Source organism: Phyllobates terribilis, unplaced genomic scaffold (assembly GCF_046119375.1).
Source record: "Phyllobates terribilis strain yellow unplaced genomic scaffold, ASM4611937v1 Scaffold_9__5_contigs__length_417890890, whole genome shotgun sequence".
Classification (NCBI taxonomy): Eukaryota; Metazoa; Chordata; class Amphibia; order Anura; family Dendrobatidae; genus Phyllobates; species Phyllobates terribilis.
The window spans coordinates 190904800-190930902 of record NW_027362769.1 but is presented as its reverse complement, the minus strand read 5'-3'; the positions used below and the strand labels follow the sequence as shown (position 1 = coordinate 190930902).

Sequence of the window (26103 nt, the reverse complement as noted above, 5' to 3'; positions counted from 1 at the left end):
AGCGTCCATGTGCTGGTCATGTAGACACGTGGTTGGCCATGAAGTTACTTACTTGCTCCCGAGACTTGCCTCCTGTAGTCGGCAGTGGGTAGAGGTAGCGTCCATGTGCTGGTCATGTAGACACGTGGTCGGCCATGAAGTTACTTACTTGCTCCCGAGGCTTGCCTCCTGTAGTCGGCAGTGGGTAGAGGTAGCGTCCATGTGCTGGTCATGTAGACACGTGGTCGTCCATAAAGTTACTTACTTGCTCTCGAGGCTTGCCTCCTGTAGTCGGCAGTGGGTAGAGGTAGCGTCCATGTGCTGGTCATGTAGACATGTGGTTGGCCATGAAGTTACTTACTTGCTCCCGAGGCTTGCCTCCTGTAGTCGGCAGTGGGTAGAGGTAGCGTCCATGTGCTGGTCATGTAGACACGTGGTCGGCCATGAAGTTACTTACTTGCTCCTGATGCTTGCCTCCTGTAGTCGGCAGTGGGTAGAGGTAGCGTCCATGTGCTGGTCATGTAGACACGTGGTCGGCCATGAAGTTACTTACTTGCTCCCGAGGCTTGCCTCCTGTAGTCGGCAGTGGGTAGAGGTAGCGTCCATGTGCTGGTCATGTAGACACGTGGTCGGCCATGAAGTTACTTACTTGCTCCTGATGCTTGCCTCCTGTAGTCGGCAGTGGGTAGAGGTAGCGTCCATGTGCTGGTCATGTAGACACGTGGTCGGCCATGAAGTTACTTGTTCCACATCAGGGTTTGGCGTCCACTAGTGGGCAGCGGGTGGTTACAAGCCGCAGGAGTGCTTAGTGACATCCGCAGATCCTGTGCTGGTTCTTGCGTGGGCTGCGGGTGAGCACATGGGAGGTCGGAGGCGTAGCAGAGCCGGGGGGCGCTCCGGCCGGTAGTGTCCCTGACCAACGTCACTAAATACAGGGAGTCTGTAAGGCCAAAAAGAAGACAACGCGTTTCGGGGAATACTCAGTCCCCCTTTGTCAGAGTATAGGCTCAAGATGAAACAGGAAGCTCTTTATAGGCACATAACTCCGCCTACTTCCCTGAAAGTTCAACAAATCCTCCCAAATTACTCAGGACATTTAGTAGTAAATACTAATTATAGAGTTCTTGGGAGAAAGGAAAAAACGGAAAGATACCGTACGTTAGTCCCACTAAGCATAATAATACGATATAACGTACAAAAATTTTTTGTTTTTTATTTTTTTTAAATTAGAATATTTTAAATGTATTTAGTGAACATAAAACACTGAACAAGAAGAAGTATATAAAAGAATAATTATAAAATGTTGTTAAATTTCAGCTTTAATGACTGCCATAACGCATTTTTGCGGCAGCAGTGAGGGGTACTTAATCCTCAGCGCCGTGAAAATGCGTCGTTGAGGAATAAGGCGATAGCGCCTTAAGTAGTCACAGCCGACTCCCTATCGACATTACCGAACGCCCTTATATTCAGTTACATCAAGCTTCTTGCCCTCCACGATCATCTCTCGTCTGTCATCAGCTCTCAGCAGAGTGATAATAACTATATGAAGCAAACCTATAGCGGACGTCTGGATATTGGTAATTTCTCAATAGGATTCACCTTTCTATGAGAACCGTCCTCTGCATTTTCCAGTAATTGTTATTGGGAATACATTTAGCATTTCGCATTTGTATACCAAACCATTAGTTAGTAGCACTTACATATTATCAGCTCAATTCTTATTCGTTATTCTAAAAGGCTTCTACTTCAGACCTCACAAGGACCCCCTGACACCGCGTGAAATGCTCGCCGTGCTGCGGTCAGTGTCGCATTGTCTTACGTCACTGGGCAGTGATCATAACACCTTCAAATTAAATATCATCAAATGGATGATGTTATCCATGCCATGTTTCCTATCTATATAAAGGTAAGCTCATGATAGGAAACTTGACAATAATATCTCCTTCCTGGGACCTCCAGGGGTGAAGATATGTGTCCAATTTGGCCAGCATAAACGATTGGTGTGGCAGCTAGTTTTTTTGTAGGTTATCGGGAAGCTTGGGGGTGACCGCACCGGAGTGTCTGTGTATATATTCTTCCTGTTTGTGGCACATTAGTATTTTGGATCCAACTTTATTTTTTTCAATGGGTGTCATGTGACACATCAAACTTATTGAGAATTTCATAAGAAAAACAGTGCTTGGTTTTAACGTAACATTATTACATGCCTTCATGCAGAAGTGTAAAAACTACCAGGGCCACCCTGAGCAGCCAGATGAGCCCTCTCCAGCCTCAGGGGACAGTCTCCTTCCCGTAGACCATCTTTCTCAAAGTGCCATCATTATTCTGATGATTTTCACAACTAGGATAGATTTTATCTTATCATCAATCTCAGACGCAAACTGCAATAGTCTCCCCAGTGCCGGCTCAATGGTGTAGCCATGGCGACAGTGAGCATTCGGGTGAGCCATCACTTGGGGCGCAGCACTCCTCGTAGTAGTGTGAAGTGGTGTCTCCGGTGTTCAGCCCTCGTGTGTTGCCGGCGTTCATGCCTCACATATTGGCAATGTGCAACCCTCATATGTCGCCGGTGCTCCGCCCTCATGTTTCTTAGGCGTTTAGCCCTCACTTGCCGCATGCGTTCAGCCCACACGTGTCACCGGCGTTCAGCCCTCGCGTGTCTCTGACATTCAGCCCTCGTGCGCGTCTGGCGTTCAGCCCTCACATGTCGCTGGCATTCAGTTCTCGAATATCGCTGGCGTTCAGCCCTCACGTGTGTCTGACATTCTGCCCTCATATGTCGCTGGCATTTAGCCCTCACATATCACTGGCATTTAGCCCTCGCGTATCGCTGGCACTCAGCCCTCATGTGTTACTGGCACACTGCCCTCACGTGTTACTGGCACACTGCCCTCACGTGTTGGTGGCACACTGCCCTCTCGTGTAGCAGGCGTTCTGCTTTCAGATACCACTGATGTTCAGCCCTCACATGTCGCTGGCATTCAGCCCTCGCATGTCGCAGGGGTTAAGCTCTCACGTGTCGCAGGCGTTCAGCTCTCACATGTCACTAGCGTTCAGCCCTCGTGTTTTGTAGGTGTTCAACCCTCACCTGTCACACGCATTCAGCCCTCATGTGTTGCCGGCGTTCACCCCTCGCATCTCTATGGCGTTCATCCCGGTGTTCAGCCCTCATGTTTCGTAGACATTCAACCCTTGCTTCTCACAACCGTTCAGCCCTCATGTGTTGCCGGCGTTCAGCCCTCATGTATTGCCGGCGTTCAGCCCTCACATGTTGCCGACGTTCAGCCTTCACTTGTCTCTGTCATTCAGCCCTCGCGTGTCTCTGGCATTCAGCCCTCGCTTGTCTCTGGCATTCAGCCCTAGCGTGTCTCTGGCATTCAGCCCTCGCGTGTCTCTGGCATTCAGCCCTCGCGTGTCTCTGGCATTCAGCCCTCGCGTGTCTCTGGCATTCAGCCCTCGCGTGTCTCTGGCATTCAGCCCTCACGTGTCTCTGGCATTCAGCCCTCGCGTGTCTCTGGCATTCAGCCCTCGCGTGTCTCTGGCATTCAGCCCTCGCGCGTCTCTGGCATTCAGCCCTCGCGTGTCGCTGGCATTCAGCCCTCGCGTGTCGCTGGCGTTCAGCCCTCGCTTGTTGCCGACGTTCAGCCCTCACATGTTGCCGACGTTCAGCCCTCACATGTTGCTGGCGTTCAGCCCTCACATGTCGCCGGCGTTCAGCCCTCACGTGTCGCCGGCGTTCAGCCCTCACGTGTCGCCGGCGTTCAGCCCTCACGTGTCGCCGGCGTTCAGCCCTCACGTGTCGCCGGCGTTCAGCCCTCACATGTCGCTGGCATTTAGGCATCAGTTTGATTTCACTGTACTGGGTGCATCCAGAAGCACCTGCGGGCCAGACACCTTAAAGTCCATCCCCATCGCGGCCCTCTGCGACCACTACAGGACAGGACACAGAAAATTCTTATTGTCAACTGATTGGATGCACAATAATTAACCCTTTTCTGTAACTGAAAAAAACTGAAAAATGAAAGAAGAGAAATCAACCACCAGCTCTGATCGTCACTCTGACCTTTTCTTACAGAAATCGGGAGAAGACGAATCGACACAAAGTCCAGGTAATCACTACTGATGATTGAAGATGGGAGGTCCGAGGCTGATGTAGATGTAGGGTCTCGGGCTGATGTAAATATGGGGACCTGGGAGTGATGTAGATGTGGGGTCCCGGGCTGATGTAGATGTGGGGTCCTGGGCTGATGTAGATGTACGGTCCTGGAGTGATATAGATGTGGGGTTCTGGGGGTGATGTAGATGTGGGGTGCCAGGCTGATGTAGATGGAGGTTCTGGGGTGATGTAGATGTGGGGTATTGCGGTGATGTAGTTGTAGGGTCTCGGGCTGATGTAGATGGGGGGTCCCGGGCTTATGTGGATGTGGATTTCCAGGCTGATGTAGATATGGGGTCCCGGGGTCATGTAGACGTGGGGTCCTGGGCTGATGTAGATGTGGGGTCCTGAGCTGATGTAGTTGTAGGATCTTGGGCTGATGTAGATAAAAGATCCTGGGGTGATGTAGTTGTAGGGTCTAGGGCTAATGTAGATGTGGGGTCCTGGGCTGATGTAGATGTGGGGTCCTGGGCTGATGTAGATGTGGGGTCCTGGGCTGATGTAGATGTGGGGTCCTGGGCTGATGTAGATGTGGGGTCCTGGGCTGATGTAGATGTGGGGTCCTGGGCTGATGTAGATGTGGGGTCCTGGGCTGATGTAGATGTGGGGTCCTGGGCTGATGTAGATTTGGGGTCCTGGGATGATGTAGCTGTAGGGTCTCGTGCTGAGGTAGATGTGGGGTCCTGGGATGATGTAGATGTGGGGTCATGGGATGATGTAGATGTGGGGTCCTGGGATGATGTAGATGGCGGTCCTAGGCTGATGTAGAGGTGGGGTTCGGGGTTCGTTATCTCCTGCTTGGGTTGTTTTCTCTCACTACTTTACTTCTTCCCTCCAGTAACACACAGTGTAATGGCTATTGGCGGATAGTTTGGAGCTCATCTTCAGGCCTCGGGCTGATGTGAGGGGCTCACAGGGTACAGCTTGGTCACACTTGAGTATATGAGTGTTATGTCTTTTATAACAGCTGCCAAGGTCTCACGAAATGATCCGAGCAATCCAAGAGAGCAGCTCCTCTCCAACATGGTTCTGATCGAGAACGTCCCGGACTCCTGCCCCTCGGAGATGCTGTCCATGCTCGTAGAGAATATCAGTGACAGGAGTGACGACTCCGACTTTTATCTGGAGAGAATCCCTGAGAACCACTCGGCCGTCATCACCTTCACCTGCGACATCGGTAACATCCAAATTATGTCTTGTAAGATGTCTTCATGTATAACACGGAGCGGGCCCAGATCAGCGGGAGCTCTGGGCCCCATCCAGCTCATGGGGGTCAATGTCCTGGGGCCATGTGGCGTTCATCATCGGTGACAATCGCCCCCCTCATCCCACCCTTATATAGAATACCCTAAAGCTTCTCCTCCTGACTAGTCCTCGTGATTGCAGGAAGGAGACCTGAGACCCCTGAAGATTAGTCATCTTCTCCTCATCTGTCTGTACCTTCCTCTAGCTCCTCCCTCTCTGTACCTTCCTCTAGCTCCTCCCTCTCTACCTGCCTCTAGCTCCTCCCCCTCTGTACCTGCCTCTAGCTCCTCCTCCTCTTCTCTGTATCTGCCTCTAGCTCCTCCTCATCTGTCTGTACCTTCCTCTAGCTCCTCCCTCTCTGTACCTGCTTCTAGCTCCTCCCCTCTGTATATGCCTCTAGTTCCTCCCCCTCTGTATCTGCCTCTAGCTCCTCCCCCTCTGTACCTGCCTCTAGCTCATCCTCTGTGTATCTACCTCTAGCTCCTCCTCTTCTCTGTATCTTCCTCTAGCTCCTCCTCTTCTCTGTATCTTCCTCTAGCTCCTCCTCTTCTCTGTATCTCTCTCTAGCTCTTCCCCCTCTATATCTGTCTCTAGCTCCCCCCTCTGTATCTGCCCTTAGCTCCTCCTCTTCTGTATCTGCCCCTAGCTCCTTTCCCTCTTCATCTGCCTCTAGCTCCTCCCCTTCTATCTGTACCTGCCTCTAGCTCCTCCTTTTGTGTGTATCTGCCTCTAGCTTCTCCTCCTCTGTATCTCCCTTTAGCTCCTCCTCCTCTCCATAGAACTTTATGAGCACAAACTGTCATCTATCTCTGTAACGGGAGAATCTGTCTTCCCTGAAGACTTTACCAGTGAGTACAGCATTTATAGAGCAATAGATCATCCCTGGAGGAGATAGAAGCCGATGTCTCTGGTAAGATCTGTTACAAAGTTGCTTTTTTTTCGCTTCTTCTTTGATTTGTGAAATATAAATGAAATGGTCGCTGCGCTTTCAAGTTACTTTTCAGAATAATCTGTCCTGTGTGCACTTGAGGAATAGCTCTGCCCCGGCAGTGATGTGACTTGTGTCCTGCATTGTCACCAGTTTTCTCCTCTCCTCTCTCTCTGTGCCTGGAGGAGAGGAGCTGCAGAGATCCCCCCATACACGCGCAGCACAGAGCAGAGGGCATTGTACAGCAGAGCTGAGCAGTGCTGATCTGAGTCTAGCTCTGATGTGGGTACAGCTCAGGGCATTGTACATCAGAGCTGAGCGGTGCTGATCTGAGTCTAGCTCTGATGTGAGTACAACTCTTGTTACTGAGCTCTGCAGGATGATTCTGTCTGTTCCTTCTCTGCTCCTCCCCCTCCAAAGAGGATAACGGCGGACCGGGTCACATCACACCCGCTGTCTCAGTCCTGACCTGAGCTTTCTCACAGCGGACGGGTGAGCGCAGGAGGTGGCGGGGGAGGGGAGGATGCGTCTGATTCGAGGGGATGCAGGCCGATCTCTCTGATGAGATTCATTACAGAGTTTCTTACATTCGTTCAGACTCGTGATTTATGCAGATTTTGGTGATTGTTCAGTTCACTTTTTAGACGATGGTTTCTCTTTAAGAGTTTTCAGCATATTAACCACTTTTCGCTTACAGTTGTTTCACTTTTTTCGTCTTTTCTCCAGACATCTTCAGTTTCATCCAAAAATTCTGCAAAAACCACAGAGTAAATCAGCAGAAACTGACAGTTAAGCCTCTAGAGGAGACCAAAAGCATCCGGGCTGAAGGGATACCCCCGAAAACAGAAGAGGACCACCTCATCATCTACTTTGAGAGCTCAAAGGTTGGTGGAGGTCCAGTCCATGAAGCAGTGATGATCCCGGAGGAAGAGGCCGCGGTCATCACCTTCTGCGATGCGAGAGGTAAGCGATGGATCTGCTGATCTGTCATGTAGGAGAGGGGTAGTCATCTTCATCCTCACCGGGGTCGTAAAGACCACAGGGTCGGAGCTGCATGTCCTTATACCCCCATTCCATAGTATAAAGTCACGCTCTACAGATGGCAGTATATCACGGAGATATCATCATTCATATCACTGATGTCCGAAAACCACAGGAGATCCGCTCTACCCGCTGCCTCTACATGACCCATGGACGCAGCTCTGCCGCCCAACCATCCCATCCACAGGTGTCACCCAACCATACCTGCACTCCTGTACAGTGTGTCCCCTTCTCCCACACCTCGCCCCACTACGACGCCCCATTATTTTTGCTTTGGATTTCACTTTGGCTTCACCAGATCAGTTTTAGCTTCGCACTCATATTCTCCTGTGCCGACCTCTCCGGACGTGCACCCCACATGCTGCCGCTCCTGGCGGATGGCATGTAGCTCCTGGCGGATGGCATGTAGCTCCTGGCGGATGGCATGTAGCTCCTGGCGGATGGCATATAGCTCCTGGCAGATGGCATGTAGCTCCTGGCGGATAGCATGTAGCTCCTGGCGGATGGCATGTAGCTCCTGGCGGATGGCATGTAGCTCCTGGCGGATAGCATGTAGCTCCTGGCGGATGGCATGTAGCTCCTGGCGGATAGCATATAGCTCCTGGCGGATGGCATGTAGCTCCTGGCGGATAGCATGTAGCTCCTGGCGGATGGCATGTAGCTCCTGGCTTATAGCAGTAGCTCCTGGCGGATGGCATGTAGCTCCTGGCGGATGGCATGTAGCTCCTGGCGGATAGCATGTAGCTCCTGGCGGATGGCATGTAGACGATGTGTAGACTCCCATTGCTTAGTCAACAGGTCAGAGGATATTCCCTCGGGTGAGCTCAGTGTATACAGCGCTCTATAATAAAGCCTATTGGTTAGGAGCAGCGTTGGTGAAGATCTATGGCAGCCCCCGTCCCGGGCCTATCTGTCTAATGCATGTGTTATGTCTTCTTGTGTTACAGTTGTGAAGGTTGTGTTGGGAAAGGAACATATCTTTGGCAAAAAGGCGATCTCTGTGTACCGATACTACCCCACCTTCGATATAGCACTATATGGAAGGCAGAGACCACATGTCATACGACCAGAGCCGGTCCCGATCCAAATCAGTCCATACTTATTAGCATTTATACTGAAGCAGGCAGGATTGAAGCAAAACATGGAGAAGATCCTGTCTGAAAAAATGTGTGAGATCAAATGGCCAGATCCAACCTGCTCAAACCCCGAAATCATATTGTGCTTCCCCAACTCTCTATCATCACATCTGAGAACTATGGCAAAGGTGGGCCGCACATGGACTGAGGAGGTCTCCGCCAAATTCTCACTTTTCATCTCAAGATATAAAGTCATAGACTGTAAAATGAACCCATCGGCATGGGAGGACATCAAGGATCAGATCTCCACTGCTGCCTATGACGGGGTATTGATCAAACCCAACTCTGAGGTCGAGAAGGTCTTCCTGGCAGGTACAATGAAGGACGTGAATAAGATCGAGCAGACGTTCCGAAAACTGGTGGAGGAAACCAACAGAAACGTGGAGAGAAGGAGTAAAGTGATGACCATGACGGAGCCCATGTCTGCCGCTCTCTACCATATCATACGTAGCAGTGGCCTGGAGGACAAGATACTGGCCGATGTCCCAGAGCTGAAGATGGAGTACGACCCGTCCACACACAACGTCAGGCTCACCGGACTGCGAGATGAAGTTCTCCAAGCCAAGTGTGAGATAATGAGCGCCAAACAGCAGCTGAAATCCAAATCCATCCAGCTGGACCCGCACGTCCACCAGTTCTTAATGTTCGCGGACAACGACGAGGTCTCGTGTCTCCTCTTTGCACGTCACAAAATAAATGCACTGATTGAGATGGAAGAAAACTCCATCCAACTGACCGGACACTCCAAAAAAGACATGATGGACGCAGAGGAGCAAATCAACCGAGAACTGATCTGTCAGCGAATTCCAGTTACGGCCAAGAAAATCCTTGGAAGTCCGGAGTGGAGAAGTCTTCAATCACATCTTCAGGAGTCCTTCAATTCTGAGACGTGCACGGTCATGATCCTGGAGTTCCCCTCCGGAGCTGAGAGCGATGTGGTGCTCGCAGGGATGTCCACCAACGTACACAAGGGCTACAAAGCAATTCATGAATTTGTGGAGCACAATACTCCAATGCAGTTGAATTTCCAGGCAAAGTCAATGGCAGTCATGAAGTTCATCATGGAGGAGAAGAAGTACGTGCTGGATAGTCTCAAGCAGAGTTCTGTGAGGGTTGCAATAAAACATAGAAACATAAACTTGTCGGGAACCAAGAGTTATGTTGAGGAAGCGTCTTCTGTTGTGCAGAATCTCCTGTCCTCTGTGCATCACGACACCTTGCACATTGATAAACCGGGGGCCAAGAAGTTTTGTTTGTCCAATGAGGAACTGTACGTAACAATGGCAAAGAATAAGTTCAAATGTGTCATCTATTTACAGAAAGACAAGGAAGAGGATGACCTACCTGATGAAAGTGCTCCGGATGCGGCTCTGTACCAGGTACGACTGCCCCAGGGGGTGACCCTCTCGGTGTACAGAGGAGACTTATGCCGGCACATTGTAGATGTCGTTGTTAATGCGGCCAATGAAGATCTGAAACACATTGGAGGTCTGGCAATGGCGTTACTGACCGCAGCAGGACCTAGACTGCAAGAGGCCTCTGACCATATTGTCCGTCAGAAGGGTAGCCTGTTCCCTGGAGATTCGGTGATCACCGAAGCAGGAAACCTACCGTCTAAGCAGGTCATACACACCGTGGGGCCAAGATGGAATTCCAGCTCTCCACAAAGATGTAGGGATTGTCTACGGGAGGCGATAAAAAAGAGTCTATTGCTGGCTGCCAAGCACGGTCATAAGTCCATCGCCATTCCCGCGGTCAGCTCCGGCATCTTCGGTTTTCCTATTGACGTATCTGCACAAAGTATTGTAGAGGCCATCAAAGAGTTTGTGGAAGGTGAAGGCAGCTCCAGCTCCATTACCAACATCGATCTGGTGGACACGAAAGACGAAACCATCGCAGCCTTCACCAAGTCTCTGAATAGACGGTTCGGAGATCAGAGCTCGCCAAGGTATTCTGTGAAGAGAGCCGAGGAGACGGGGCTACAGAGGAGAGAGCAAGGGGCCACGGAAGGCAAGACGATGGGCAACCAGAACATCATCATCAAAGTGGAAGAAGGACTTCTCCAAGACGTCACAGTAAGTTCTGCTCATTCCCTCCATGTCCTGGGGCCTCGGTGGAGAGTAATCTTCATGTCCGCCACTTTTCTGTCTTCTTAATATTAATTCTAGATGCAGTATGGTGTTTGGGGGTGGACCCCCGGGAAAGTGACACGTGCAGACCGCCATCCACATCCGTGTATACACATATATATATATGTCTTAGATGCCGTTTACTTAAGAACCGCTGCGGCTGCTCCATTAGTAATAATACAGATATGGACTGGTAATGCTCCTCTCCTCCTCCGGGGGAGCTGCAGGAGAATTGAGCACTGATTGCCAGGTGCCCCTCTGATTGCTGCAGGTCGCTGGGGGTCTCAGCAGCAGAACAACCTGTGATCAGTTTAACTGTGGAGGACTCTTCTAACAAAAAAGGATAGTGAAGAGCAGATCCCCTTCCTCTAGGTCCGAGGGGCCAGACCGTGGCTTGTTTGATTCCTGCCTCTTTGCTTCCAGAGATATGGGTTGAGTTTTTACAGTCTTTACCAAGGGGATCACAGGTTGTTCTGCTGCTGAGACCCCCAGCGACCTGCAGCAATCAGAGGGGCACCTGGCAATCAGTGCTCAATTCTCCTGCAGCTCCCCCAGAGGAGGAGAGGATAATTACCAGTCCATATCTGTACTGCGTGGATGAGTGATTTTAACCCCTTGTGTCTGATTGAGGGAGCCCCCTGTAATGACGCTTGTGGTCTGTGTTTCTCCGTGTGATCAGACAGATGTGATTGTGAACAGTGTGGGGAAAGACCTTCACCTGGACGGCGGCGGAGCGTCCAGAGCGCTGTCCGAAAAGGCAGGAAAACAGCTCCAAGTGCTTCTAACCACAGAAGCCGCTGGATCCAAGGTGGACGACGGCGCCACCTTTGTGACTCCGGGCTGCAGTCTGTCCTGTAACATCGTCATCCATGTCGTCATTCCAAAATGGGATGGAGGGAAAGGTCCAGCCGAAAAGGTAAGAGGTCTGGAAATAATAATATGTACGGATGGGCAGTCACAATTCTCCCCCCTCCCCGTATTCAGTATGACCACTCCCCATTGTAAATTCGGATCATTCGTGGAATTTCCCATCCTTAGGCAGATTCTGCGCACAACACCCCCGACTGCTGCAGCCTCAGGACTATTCACCCCTTCATGACCAGCTCGGTGCCTAGCAGAGCCCCTCCGGCTGTTATAACCTGCTGCAGACGTGATGCATCACCAGACACCGGCTGCTGGTCACGTTCCTGAGGAATCTTACTCCGGTCCTCATGGGCAATGGCCTCCAGGACTCTAAGATTCTCACTACAGCCGCGTTCCTCACACCCCACCAAAGATTTTCCGTGAGTTTCATAGTAGTTGACTGATGGGACAGCGGCACCAGAATCTTCCAGGACTTTTCCTGAAACCAATCCCTGGTGGACTGTGAGGAGCTGGAATCATTGTCCTGCTGGAAGGTTTTAGGATGCCAGAGATTAATTTCCTCACAGAAGGCAGGACATATTGCCCCCTACATGTTGCATGTTGCTCCACTGTAGACATCACCGAGCCCCTGCCATGCTCCACTGTGGACGTCACTGAGCCCCCACCATGCTCCACTGTAGGTGTCACTGAGCCCCCACCATGCTCCACTGTAGACATCACCAAGCCCCCGCCATGCTCCACTGTGGACGTCACTGAGCCCCCACCATGCTCCACTGTAGACATCACCAAATCCCCGACATGCTCCACTGTGGACGTCACTGAGCCCCCACCATGCTCCACTGTAGACATCACCGAGCCCCCACCATGCTCCTCTGTAGACATCACCGAGCCTCGCCATGCTCCACTGTGGACGTCACTGAGCCCCCACCATGCTCCACTGTAGGTGTCACTGAGCCCCCACCATGCTCCACTGTAGACATCACCAAATCCCCGCCATGCTCCACTGTGAACGTCACTGAGCCCCCACCATGCTCCACTGTAGACATCACCGAGCCCCCACCATGCTCCTCTGTAGACATCACCGAGCCTCGCCATGCTCCACTGTGGACATCACTGAGCCCTGCCGTGCTCCACTGTAGACGTCACTGAGCCCCCACCATGCTCCACTGTAGGTGTCACTGAGCCCCCACCATGCTCCACTGTAGACATCACCGAGACCCCCGTCGTGCTTCACTGTAGACATCACCGAGCCCCCACCATGCTCCTCTGTAGACATCACCGAGCCTCGCCATGCTCCACTGTGGACGTCACTGAGCCCTGCCGTGCTCCACTGTAGACGTCACTGAGCCCCCACCATGCTCCACTGTAGGTGTCACTGAGCCCCCACCGTGCTCCACTGTAGACATCACCAAATCCCCGCCATGCTCCACTGTAGGTGTCACTGAGCCCCCACCATGCTCCACTGTAGACATCACCGAGCCCCTGCCATGCTCCACTGTAGACATCACCAAGCCCCCGCCGTGCTCCACTGTAGACATCACCGAGACCCCCGTCGTTCTCCACTGTAGACATCACCGAGCCCCCACCATGCTTCACTGTAGACATCACCGAGCCCCTGCCATGCTCCACTGTGGACATCACTGAGCCCTGCCGTGCTACACTGTAGACTTCACCAAATCCCCGCCATGCTCCACTGTAGACGTCACCGAGCCCCGCCGTGCTCCACTGTAGACATCACCAAGCCCCCACCGTGCTCCACAGTAGACATCACCGAGACCTCCGTCATGCTCCACTGTAGACATCACCGAGCCTCGCCGTGCTCCACTGTGGACGTCACTGAGCCCTGCCGTGCTCCACTGTAGACATCACCAAATCCCCGCCATGCTCCACTGTAGGTGTCACTGAGCCCCCACCATGCTCCACTGTAGACATCACCAAGTCCCCGCCGTGCTCCACTGTAGACATCACCGAGACCACTGTCGTGCTCCACTGTAGACATCACTGAGCCCCCACCATGCTCCACTGTAGACATCACTGAGACCCCCGCCATGCTCCACTGTAGACATCACCGAGCCTCGCCGTGCTCCACTGTGGACGTCACTGAGCCCTGCGGTGCTCCACTGTAGACATCACCAAATCCCCACCATGCTCCACTGTAGGTGTCACTGAGCCCCCACCATGCTCCACTGTAGACATCACCAAGTCCCCGCCGTGCTCCACTGTAGACATCACCGAGACCACTGTCGTGCTCCACTGTAGACATCACCGAGCCCCCACCATGCTCCACTGTAGACATCACTGAGACCCCCGTCATGCTCCACTGTAGACATCACCGAGCCTCGCCGTGCTCCACTGTGGACGTCACTGAGCCCCCGCCGCGCTCCCCTGTAGACGTCACCGAGACCCCGCCGCGCTCCCCTGTAGATGTCACCGAGCCCCCGCCGTTCTCCACTGTAGACGTCTCCGAGCCCCTGCCGCGCTCCACTGTAGACGTCACTGAGCTCCCCGCCATGCTCCACTGTAGACGTCACCGAGCTTCTGCCATGCTCCACTGTAGACGTCACTGAGCTCCCCGCCATGCTCCACCGTAGACGTCACCGAGCCCCTGCCATGCTCCACTGTAGACGTCACCGAGCCCCCGCCGCGCTCCACTGTAGATGTCACCGAGCCCCCGCCATGCTCCACTGTAGACATCACTGAGCCCCCGCCATGCTCCACTGTAGACGTCACCGAGCCCCCGCCATGCTCCACTGTAGACGTCACTGAGCTCCCTCCGCGCCCCACTGTTGGCGTCATCGAGCCCCCTCCGCGCCCCACTGTTGGCGTCATCGAGCCCCCTCCGCGCCCCACTGTTGGCGTCACCGAGCCCCCGCCGCGCTCCAGTGTAGACGTTTCCGAGCCCCGGCCACTCTCCAGTGTAGACGTCTCCGAGCCCCTGCCGCGCTCCACTGTAGGCGTCACCGAGCCCCCGCCGCGCTCCACTGTAGGCGTCACCGAGCCCCCGCCGCGCTCCACTGTAGACGTCACCGAGCCCCCGCCGCGCTCCACTGTAGACGTCAACGAGCCCCGGCCACTCTCCAGTGTAGACGTCTCCGAGCCCCTGCCGCGCTCCACTGTAGGCGTCACCGAGCCCCCGCCGCGCTCCACTGTAGGTGTCACCGAGCCCCCGCCGCGCTCCACTGTAGGTGTCACCGAGCCCCCGCCGCGCTCCACTGTAGGTGTCACCGAGCCCCCGCCGCGCTCCACTGTAGACGTCACCGAGCCCCCGCCGCGTTCCACTGTAGACGTCAACGAGCCCCGGCCACTCTCCAGTGTAGACGTCTCCGAGCCCCTGCCGCGCTCCACTGTAGGCGTCACCGAGCCCCCGCCGCGCTCCACTGTAGGTGTCACCGAGCCCCCGCCGCGCTCCACTGTAGGTGTCACCGAGCCCCCGCCGCGCTCCACTGTAGGCGTCACCGAGCCCCCGCCGCGCTCCACTGTAGACGTCACCGAGCCCCCGCTGCCCTCCACTGTAGACGTCACCGAGCCCCGCCGCGCTCCGCTGTAGACATCACCGAGCCCCCGCCGCACTCCACCGTAGACGTCACTGAGCCCCCGCCGCACTCCACCGTAGACGTCACTGAGCCCCCGCCGCACTCCACCGTAGACGTCACGGAGCCCCCGCCGCACTCCACCGTAGACGTCACGGAGCCCCCGCCGCACTCCACCGTAGACGTCACTGAGCCCCCGCCGCACTCCACCGTAGACGTCACTGAGCCCCCGCCGCACTCCACCGTAGACGTCACTGAGCCCCCGCCGCGCTCCACCGTAGACGTCACTGAGCCCCCGCCGCACTCCACCGTAGACGTGACTGAGCCCCCGCCGCACTCCACCGTAGATGTCACTGAGCCCCCGCCGCACTCCACCGTAGACGTCACTGAGCCCCCGCCGCACTCCACCGTAGACGTCACTGAGCCCCCGCCGCACTCCACCGTAGACGTCACTGAGCCCCCGCCGCACTCCACCGTAGACGTGACTGAGCCCCCGCCGCACTCCACCGTAGATGTCACTGAGCCCCCGCCGCGCTCCACCGTAGACGTCACTGAGCCCCCGCCAGGAGATTTTATCCATTGGAGCCAGCGGTCTGATATTAGGTCTTTATTCGATGTTATCACTATATACGGGTCTCATGGCGGCTCATCAGACCCAGATATCATGTAGTAAATCTTCATGGTGGGAAGTCTTCACGTGCTCTTCTGAACTTACTCAACAATCCTCCACGCTCCGGCTCTCAGTATGATAATAACCTTGTTACTCACCGTCTCCACCTTAAGATTTTCCGGAAGACAGTTCAGACCTGTCTGGATACGGCGGAGAAGCGACAGCTGAGGTCCATCACCTTTCCAGCCATTGGAACTGGAGTTCTGGGATTTCCTAAAAGCAGCGTGGTGACTTTCATGTTTGACGAAGTTCTCAACTTCAGCTCCGCGTCCAAAAATCAGTCCCTCCAGCAAGTGACATTCATGCTGCATCCAAACGACAAGGAAACCATTCAGGTAAAAGTCTAAGGACCACGACAAGTTTTATTGCTCATTTGATCCAAAATGTAAAATTAAAGGGGTTGGTCAAAAGTTCCCCCGAAGTGATGATCTTTTACCGTCACTCACCTGGATCCAGTGCTATTGGAAATAAATCTCCTGCTACGGTGGTCCTGCTGCTGGCGGGGCACTGACCTCTCACACTCCTGTGCCAAATTTTACATTTTGGTTGAGTGCCAGTAGACGAGTATCATTTAGTTATGTCTTTTTATAGATCAAAGCCCCTGGGGAACGTTTTATTTTTAAATGGATAGACAGCCCCTTTAAGCAACTTTCAAATAGTCATCATTATACAGTATGTGCAATTTTGCTGCTGTCGAGCCGCTGCAACTCCTGTATATAGCCAGTTGTCAGCACACTGATCCTGTCAGGGCCAATGTCATCTGCTCTCAATCCTTTCTCTCAATGTGATGGATAGCAGCAACTTGGAGGATTTCCATGGCAGATCAGAGTGTGGAGAATGGGGAAAGCATCCAAGTCTTCAGGGAGGGCGGACCACACAGGCATAGCATGAGCTCTGCAGTGCACTCTGTTGTTGTATGCCATTTTTGATGATGTACATGGTCTCTGCTGATAGTGGTAGACCTCGCACGTTATGGGACCGGTCAGACTGACGTCACCCGCGGACCGTAGTGATCCATCTCTACTCTTATGTGTCACACTCCCGTTATACGAGCAGATCTCATTACATTATTACGTGCAGGAATTTTACAAAGAACTGAGTGCAAGAAAGATCAGATCTACTTCAAAGAGCAACCCAGTGCCCAGACCAGGCGCAGAAGCCAAGCAGAAGCCCCCAGCGAGCTCCGACTCAGGTAAGAGACTGCGGAGCCTCCATGACCCAGGCAGCATCCAGGGGTCTGCGTACCAGGGGCTCAGTGGGCTCATCAAGGTGGGTCTCTGCAGATATTATCAGTGTCGCTCTGTGGATGATGGAACGTGGAGGGTCTGACATTTCCCAGTGGGCGTCTTGCAGGTCACGTATAACTCTGCCACCTCCTCCTTCGTCTTATGTTGTGCCCTCCGTTCTCTGCAGTTTTCTATGGAGCAGTGAAGACGCCGACTCTAGGAGTTCATGAGATGAAGGTCGGATCCATCAGTTATCAGGTGAAGACGGGAGATATCACCAAGGAAGACACCGACATCATTGTCAACTCCACAGATCAAACCTTCAACCTCAGATCAGGTATTTAACAACCGGCTCAAGTGCAGGGGAACACGGGGTAACCGCAGCCCAAACCAGAATGAGCAACCAAAGCCAGCAGGGGCAAGACAGGGGGAATGCAACACACTGAGCGGGGGCAGGACAGGGGGAGTGCAACACACTGAGCGGGGGCAGGACAGGGGGAGTGCAGCACACTGAGCGGGGGCAGGACAGGGGGAATGCAACACACTGAGCGGGGGCAGGACAGGGGGAATGCAACACACTGAGCGGGGGCAGGACAGGGGGAATGCAACACACTGAGCGGGGGCAGGACAGGGGGAATGCAGCACACTGAGCGGGGGCAGGACAGGGGGAATGCAACACACTGAGCGGGGGCAGGACAGGGGGAGTGCAACACACTGAGCGGGGGCAGGACAGGGGGAGTGCAACACACTGAGCGGGGGCAGGACAGGGGGAGTGCAACACACTGAGCGGGGGCAGGACAGGGGGAATGCAACACACTGAGCGGGGGCAGGACAGGGGGAATGCAACACACTGAGCGGGGGCAGGACGGGGAATGCAACACACTGAGCGGGGGCAGGACAGGGGGAGTGCAACACACTGAGCGGGGGCAAGACAGGGGGAGTGCAACACACTGAGCGGGGGCAGGACAGGGGGAATGCAACACACTGAGCGGGGGCAGGACAGGGGGAATGCAACACACTGAGCGGGGGCAGGACAGGGGGAATGCAACACACTGAGCGGGGGCAGGACAGGGGGAATGCAACACACTGAGCGGGGGCAGGACAGGGGGAATGCAACACACTGAGCGGGGGCAGGACAGGGGGAGTGCAACACTGAGCGGGGGCAAGACAGGGGGAGTGCAACACACTGAGCGGGGGCAGGACAGGGGGAGTGCAACACACTGAGCGGGGGCAAGACAGGGGGAATGCAACACACTGAGCGGGGGCAGGACAGGGGCAATGCAGCACACTGAGCGGGGGCAGGACAGGGGGAATAAAACACACTGAGCGGGGGAGGGACAGGGGGAATGCAACACACTGAGCGGGGGCAGGACAGGGGGAATAAAACACACTGAGCGGGGGCGGGACAGGGGGAAAAAAACACTGAGCGGGGGCAGGACAGGGGGAATGCAACACACTGAGCGTGGGCAGGACAGGGGGAATGCAACACACTGAGCGGGGGCAAGACAGGGGGAATGCAACACACTGAGCGGGGGCAAGACAGGGGGAATGCAACACACTGAGCGGGGGCAGGACAGGAGGAATAAAACACACTGAGCGGGGGCAGGACAGGGGGAATGCAACACACTGAGCGGGGGCAGGACAGGAGGAATAAAACACTGAGCGGGGGCGGGACAGGGGGAATAAAACACACTGAGCGGGGGCGGGACAGGGGGAATAAAACACACTGAACGGGGGCAGGACAGGGGGAATAAAACACACTGAGCGGGGGCAAGACAGGGGGAGTGCAACACACTGAGCGGGGGCGGGACAGGGGGAATGCAACACACTGAGCAGGGGCAAGACAGGGGGAGTGCAACACTGAGCGGGGGCAGCACAGGGGGAATGCAACACACTGAGCGGGGGCAAGACAGGGGGAATAAAACACACTGAGCGGGGGCGGGATAGGGGGAGTGCAACACACTGAGCGGGGGCAGGACAGGGGGAATGCAACACACTGAGCGGGGGCAGGACAGGGGGAATGCAACACACTGAGCGGGGGCAGGACAGGGGGAGTGCAACACACTGAGCGGGGGCAGGACAGGGGGAGTGCAACACACTGAGCGGGGGCAGGACAGGGGGAATGCAACACACTGAGCGGGGGCAAGACAGGGGGAATGCAACACACTGAGCGGGGGCAGGACAGGGGCAATGCAGCACACTGAGCGGGGGCAGGACAGGGGGAATAAAACACACTGAGCGGGGGAGGGACAGGGGGAATGCAACACACTGAGCGGGGGCAGGACAGGGGGAATAAAACACACTGAGCGGGGGCAGGACAGGGGGAATAAAACACACTGAGCGGGGGCAGGACAGGAGGAATAAAACACTGAGCGGGGGCGGGACAGGGGGAATAAAACACACTGAGCGGGGGCAGGACAGGGGGAATGCAACACACTGAGCCGGGGCAGGACAGGGGGAATGCAACACACTGAGCGGGGGCAGGACAGGGGGAATGCAACACACTGAGCGGGGGCAAGACGGGGAATGCAACACACTGAGCGGGGGCAAGACAGGGGGAATGCAACACACTGAGCGGGGGCAGGACAGGAGGAATAAAACACACTGAGCGGGGGCAGGACAGGGGGAATGCAACACACTGAGCGGGGGCAGGACAGGAGGAATAAAACACACTGGGCGGGACAGGGGGAATAAAACACACTGAGTGGGGGCGGGACGGGGAATAAAACACACTGAGCGGGGGCAGGACAGGGGGAATAAAACACACTGAGCGGGGGCAAGACAGGGGGAGTGCAACACACTGAGCGGGGGCGGGACAGGGGGAATGCAACACACTGAGCAGGGGCAAGACAGGGGGAGTGCAACACACTGAGCGGGGGCAGCACAGGGGGAATGCAACACACTGAGCGGGGGCAAGACAGGGGGAATAAAACACACTGAGCGGGGGCGGGATAGGGGGAATGCAACACACTGAGCAGGGGCAAGACAGGGGGAATGCAACACACTGAGCGGGGGCAGGACAGGGGGAATAAACCACACTGAGCGGGGGCAGGACAGGGGGAATGGAACACACTGAGCGGGGGCAAGACAGGGGGAATGCAACACACTGAGCGGGGGCAGGACAGGGGGAAAGCAACACATTGAGCGGGGGCGGGACCGGGAACGCAACACACTGAGCGGGGGCGGGACGGGGAACACAACACACTGAGAGGGGGAATGACGGGAAATGCAATACACTGAGCGGGGGCAGGACAGGGGGAATGCAACACACTGAGCGGGGGCAGGACAGGGGGAATGCAACACACTGAGCGGGGGCAGGACAGGGGGAATACAACACACTGAGCGGGGGCGGGACAGGGGGAATGCAACACACTGAGCGGGGCAGAACAGGGGGAATGCAACACACTGAGCGGGGGCGGGACGAGGAACGCAACACACTGATAGGGGGAATGATGGGAAATGCAATACACTGAGCGGGGGCAGGACAGGGGGAATGCAACACACTGAGCGGGGGCAGGACAGGGGGAATGCAACACACTGAACGGGGGCAGGACAGGGGGAATGCAACACACTGAGCGGGGGCGGGACGGGGAACGCATCACACTGAGAGGGGAATGACGGGAAATGCAATACACTGAACGGGGGCAGGACAGGGGGAATGCAACACACTTAGCGGGGGCGGGACGGGGAACGGAACACACTGAGCGGGGGCAGGACGGGGAACGCATCACACTGAGAGGGGGAATGACGGGAAATGCAATACCATGAGCGGGGGCAGGACAGGGGGAATGCAACACACTGAGCGGGGGCGGGACGGGGAACGCAACACACTGAGAGGGGGAATGACGGGAAATGCAATACACTGAGCGGGGGCAGGACAGGGGGAATGCAACACACTGAGCAGGGGCGGGACGGGGAACGCAACACACTGAGAGGGGGAATGACGGGAAATGCAATACACTGAGCGGGGGCAGGACAGGGGGAATGCAACTCACTGAGCGGGGGTGGGACGAGGAGCGCAACACACTGAGAGGGGGAAGGACGGGAAATGCAACACACTGAGCGGGGGCAGGACAGGGAGCGCAACACACTGAGAGGGGGAAGGACGGGAAATGCAACACACTGAGCGGGGGCAGGACAGGGGGGGAATGCAACACCCTGAGCGGGGGCCGGACGAGGAACGCAACACACTGATTGGGGGAAGGACGGGAAATGCAACACACTGAGCGAGAGCGGGACGGGGAACGCAACACACTGAGAGGGGGAAGGACGGGAAATGCAACACACTGAGCGGGGGCGGGACAGGGGGAATGCAACACATTGAGAGGGAGAAGGACGGGAAACGCAACACACAGAGGGGGAAGGATGGGGAACGCAACACATTGAGAGCGGGAAGGACGGGAAATGCAACACACTGAGTGGGGGCAGGACGGGGAATGCAACACACTGAGCGGGGGCGGGACGAGGAACGCAACACACTGATAGGGGGAAGGATGGGAAATGCAACACACTGAGCGAGGGTAGGACGGGGAACGCAGCACACAGAGGGGGAAGGACGGGAAATGCAACACAATGAGCGAGGGCAGGACAGGGAACGCAACAAACTGAGAGGGGGAAGGATAGGGGGAATGCAACACACTGAGTGGGGGCGGGACAGGGGGAATGCAACACACTGAGCGGGGGCAGGACAGGGGGAATGCAACACATTGAGCGGGGGCGGGACGGGGAACGCAACACACTGAGCGGGGGCGGGACGGGGAACACAACACACTGAGAGGGGGAATGACGGGAAATGCAATACACTGAGCGGGGGCAGGACGGGGAATGCAACACACTGAGCGGGGGCAGGACAGGGGGAATGCAACACACTGAGCGGGGGCAGGACAGGGGGAATACAACACACTGAGCGGGGGCGGGACAGGGGGAATGCAACACACTGAGCGGGGCAGAACAGGGGGAATGCAACACACTGAGCGGGGGCGGGACGAGGAACGCAACACACTGATAGGGGGAATGACGGGAAATGCAATACACTGAGCGGGGGCAGGACAGGGGGAATGCAACACACTGAGCGGGGGTAGGACAGGGGGAATGCAACACACTGAACGGGGGCAGGACAGGGGGAATGCAACACACTGAGCGGGGGCGGGACGGGGAACGCATCACACTGAGAGGGGAATGACGGGAAATGCAATACACTGAGCGGGGGCAGGACAGGGGGAATGCAACACACTGAGCGGGGGTAGGACAGGGGGAATGCAACACTGAACGGGGGCAGGACAGGGGGAATGCAACACACTGAGCGGGGGCGGGACGGGGAACGCATCACACTGAGAGGGGAATGACGTGAAATGCAATACACTGAACGGGGGCAGGACAGGGGGAATGCAACACACTTAGCGGGGGCGGGACGGGGAACGGAACACACTGAGCGGGGGCAGGACGGGGAACGCATCACACTGAGAGGGGGAATGACGGGAAATGCAATACACTGAGCGGGGGCAGGACAGGGGGAATGCAACACACTGAGCGGGGGCGGGACGGGGAACGCAACACACTGAGAGGGGGAATGACGGGAAATGCAATACACTGAGCGGGGGCAGGACAGGGGGAATGCAACACACTGAGCAGGGGCAGGACAGGGGCAATGCAGCACACTGAGCGGGGGCAGGACAGGGGGAATAAAACACACTGAGCGGGGGAGGGACAGGGGGAATGCAACACACTGAGCGGGGGCAGGACAGGGGGAATAAAACACACTGAGCGGGGGCAGGACAGGGGGAATAAAACACTGAGCGGGGGCAGGACAGGAGGAATAAAACACACTGAGCGGGGGCGGGACAGGGGGAAAAAAACACTGAGCGGGGGCAGGACAGGGGGAATGCAACACACTGAGCGTGGGCAGGACAGGGGGAATGCAACACACTGAGCGTGGGCAGGACAGGGGGAATGCAACACACTGAGCGGGGGCAAGACGGGGAATGCAACACACTGAGCGGGGGCAAGACAGGGGGAATGCAACACACTGAGCGGGGGCAGGACAGGAGGAATAAAACACACTGAGCGGGGGCAGGACAGGGGGAATGCAACACACTGAGCGGGGGCGGGACAGGAGGAATAAAACACACTGAGCGGGGGCGGGACAGGGGGAATAAAACACACTGAGCGGGGGCGGGACAGGGGGAATAAAACACACTGAACGGGGGCAGGACAGGGGGAATAAAACACACTGAGCGGGGGCAAGACAGGGGGAGTGCAACACACTGAGCGGGGGCGGGACAGGGGGAATGCAACACACTGAGCAGGGGCAAGACAGGGGGAGTGCAACACTGAGCGGGGGCAGCACAGGGGGAATGCAACACACTGAGCGGGGGCAAGACAGGGGGAATAAAACACACTGAGCGGGGGCGGGATAGGGGGAGTGCAACACACTGAGCGGGGGCAGGACAGGGGGAATGCAACACACTGAGCGGGGGCAGGACAGGGGGAATGCAACACACTGAGCGGGGGCAGGACAGGGGGAGTGCAACACACTGAGCGGGGGCAGGACAGGGGGAGTGCAACACACTGAGCGGGGGCAGGACAGGGGGAATGCAACACACTGAGCGGGGGCAAGACAGGGGGAATGCAACACACTGAGCGGGGGCAGGACAGGGGCAATGCAGCACACTGAGCGGGGGCAGGACAGGGGGAATAAAACACACTGAGCGGGGGAGGGACGGGGAATGCAACACACTGAGCGGGGGCAGGACAGGGGGAATAAAACACACTGAGCGGGGGCAGGACAGGGGGAATAAAACACACTGAGCGGGGGCAGGACAGGAGGAATAAAACACACTGAGCGGGGGCGGGACAGGGGGAATAAAACACACTGAGCGGGGGCAGGACAGGGGGAATGCAACACACTGAGCGGGGGCAGGACAGGGGGAATGCAACACACTGAGCGGGGGCAAGACGGGGAATGCAACACACTGAGCGGGGGCAAGACAGGGGGAATGCAACACACTGAGCGGGGGCAAGACAGGGGGAATGCAACACACTGAGCGGGGGCAGGACAGGAGGAATAAAACACACTGAGCGGGGGCAGGACAGGGGGAATGCAACACACTGAGCGGGGGCAGGACAGGGGGAATAAAACACACTGAGCGGGGGCGGGACAGGGGGAATAAAACACACTGAGCGGGGGCGGGACGGGGAATAAAACACACTGAGCGGGGGCAGGACAGGGGGAATAAAACACTGAGCGGGGGCAAGACAGGGGGAGTGCAACACACTGAGCGGGGGCGGGACAGGGGGAATGCAACACACTGAGCAGGGGCAAGACAGGGGGAGTGCAACACACTGAGCGGGGGCAGCACAGGGGGAATGCAACACACTGAGCGGGGGCAAGACGGGGAATAAAACACACTGAGCGGGGGCGGGATAGGGGGAATGCAACACACTGAGCAGGGGCAAGACAGGGGGAATGCAACACACTGAGCGGGGGCAGGACAGGGGGAATAAACCACACTGAGCGGGGGCAGGACAGGGGGAATGGAACACACTGAGCGGGGGCAAGACAGGGGGAATGCAACACACTGAGCGGGGGCAGGACAGGGGGAAAGCAACACATTGAGCGGGGGCGGGACCGGGAACGCAACACACTGAGCGGGGGCGGGACGGGGAACACAACACACTGAGAGGGGGAATGACGGGAAATGCAATACACTGAGCGGGGGCAGGACAGGGGGAATGCAACACACTGAGCGGGGGCAGGACAGGGGGAATGCAACACACTGAGCGGGGGCAGGACAGGGGGAATACAACACACTGAGCGGGGGCGGGACAGGGGGAATGCAACACACTGAGCGGGGCAGAACAGGGGGAATGCAACACACTGAGCGGGGGCGGGACGAGGAACGCAACACACTGATAGGGGGAATGATGGGAAATGCAATACACTGAGCGGGGGCAGGACAGGGGGAATGCAACACACTGAGCGGGGGCAGGACAGGGGGAATGCAACACACTGAACGGGGGCAGGACAGGGGGAATGCAACACACTGAGCGGGGGCGGGACGGGGAACGCATCACACTGAGAGGGGAATGACGGGAAATGCAATACACTGAACGGGGGCAGGACAGGGGGAATGCAACACACTTAGCGGGGGCGGGACGGGGAACGGAACACACTGAGCGGGGGCAGGACGGGGAACGCATCACACTGAGAGGGGGAATGACGGGAAATGCAATACCATGAGCGGGGGCAGGACAGGGGGAATGCAACACACTGAGCGGGGGCGGGACGGGGAACGCAACACACTGAGAGGGGGAATGACGGGAAATGCAATACACTGAGCGGGGGCAGGACAGGGGGAATGCAACACACTGAGCAGGGGCGGGACGGGGAACGCAACACACTGAGAGGGGGAATGACGGGAAATGCAATACACTGAGCGGGGGCAGGACAGGGGGAATGCAACTCACTGAGCGGGGGTGGGACGAGGAGCGCAACACACTGAGAGGGGGAAGGACGGGAAATGCAACACACTGAGCGGGGGCAGGACAGGGAGCGCAACACACTGAGAGGGGGAAGGACGGGAAATGCAACACACTGAGCGGGGGCAGGACAGGGGGGGAATGCAACACCCTGAGCGGGGGCCGGACGAGGAACGCAACACACTGATTGGGGGAAGGACGGGAAATGCAACACACTGAGCGAGAGCGGGACGGGGAACGCAACACACTGAGAGGGGGAAGGACGGGAAATGCAACACACTGAGCGGGGGCGGGACAGGGGGAATGCAACACATTGAGAGGGAGAAGGATGGGGAACGCAACACATTGAGAGCGGGAAGGACGGGAAATGCAACACACTGAGTGGGGGCAGGACGGGGAATGCAACACACTGAGCGGGGGCGGGACGAGGAACGCAACACACTGATAGGGGGAAGGATGGGAAATGCAACACACTGAGCGAGGGTAGGACGGGGAACGCAGCACACAGAGGGGGAAGGACGGGAAATGCAACACAATGAGCGAGGGCAGGACAGGGAACGCAACAAACTGAGAGGGGGAAGGATAGGGGGAATGCAACACACTGAGTGGGGGCGGGACAGGGGGAATGCAACACACTGAGCGGGGGCAGGACAGGGGGAATGCAACACATTGAGCGGGGGCGGGACGGGGAACGCAACACACTGAGCGGGGGCGGGACGGG

At 56.5% G+C, this 26103-nt stretch overlaps 1 protein-coding gene across 1 annotated transcript in view; it reads left to right on the top strand.

The window, feature by feature from the left end:
• Nucleotides 1-26103, top strand: part of LOC141161964 (protein mono-ADP-ribosyltransferase PARP14-like) — a 56108-nt gene that overhangs the window by 9217 nt on the left and 20788 nt on the right. The window contains exons 3-10 of the mRNA XM_073647551.1: nt 4055-4088; nt 5103-5312; nt 7035-7271; nt 8297-10560; nt 11294-11530; nt 15792-16013; nt 16759-16870; nt 17092-17241. Coding sequence (XP_073503652.1) covers nt 4055-4088; nt 5103-5312; nt 7035-7271; nt 8297-10560; nt 11294-11530; nt 15792-16013; nt 16759-16870; nt 17092-17241 — 3466 coding nt within the window. The remainder of the gene's footprint in view (nt 1-4054; nt 4089-5102; nt 5313-7034; nt 7272-8296; nt 10561-11293; nt 11531-15791; nt 16014-16758; nt 16871-17091; nt 17242-26103) is intronic.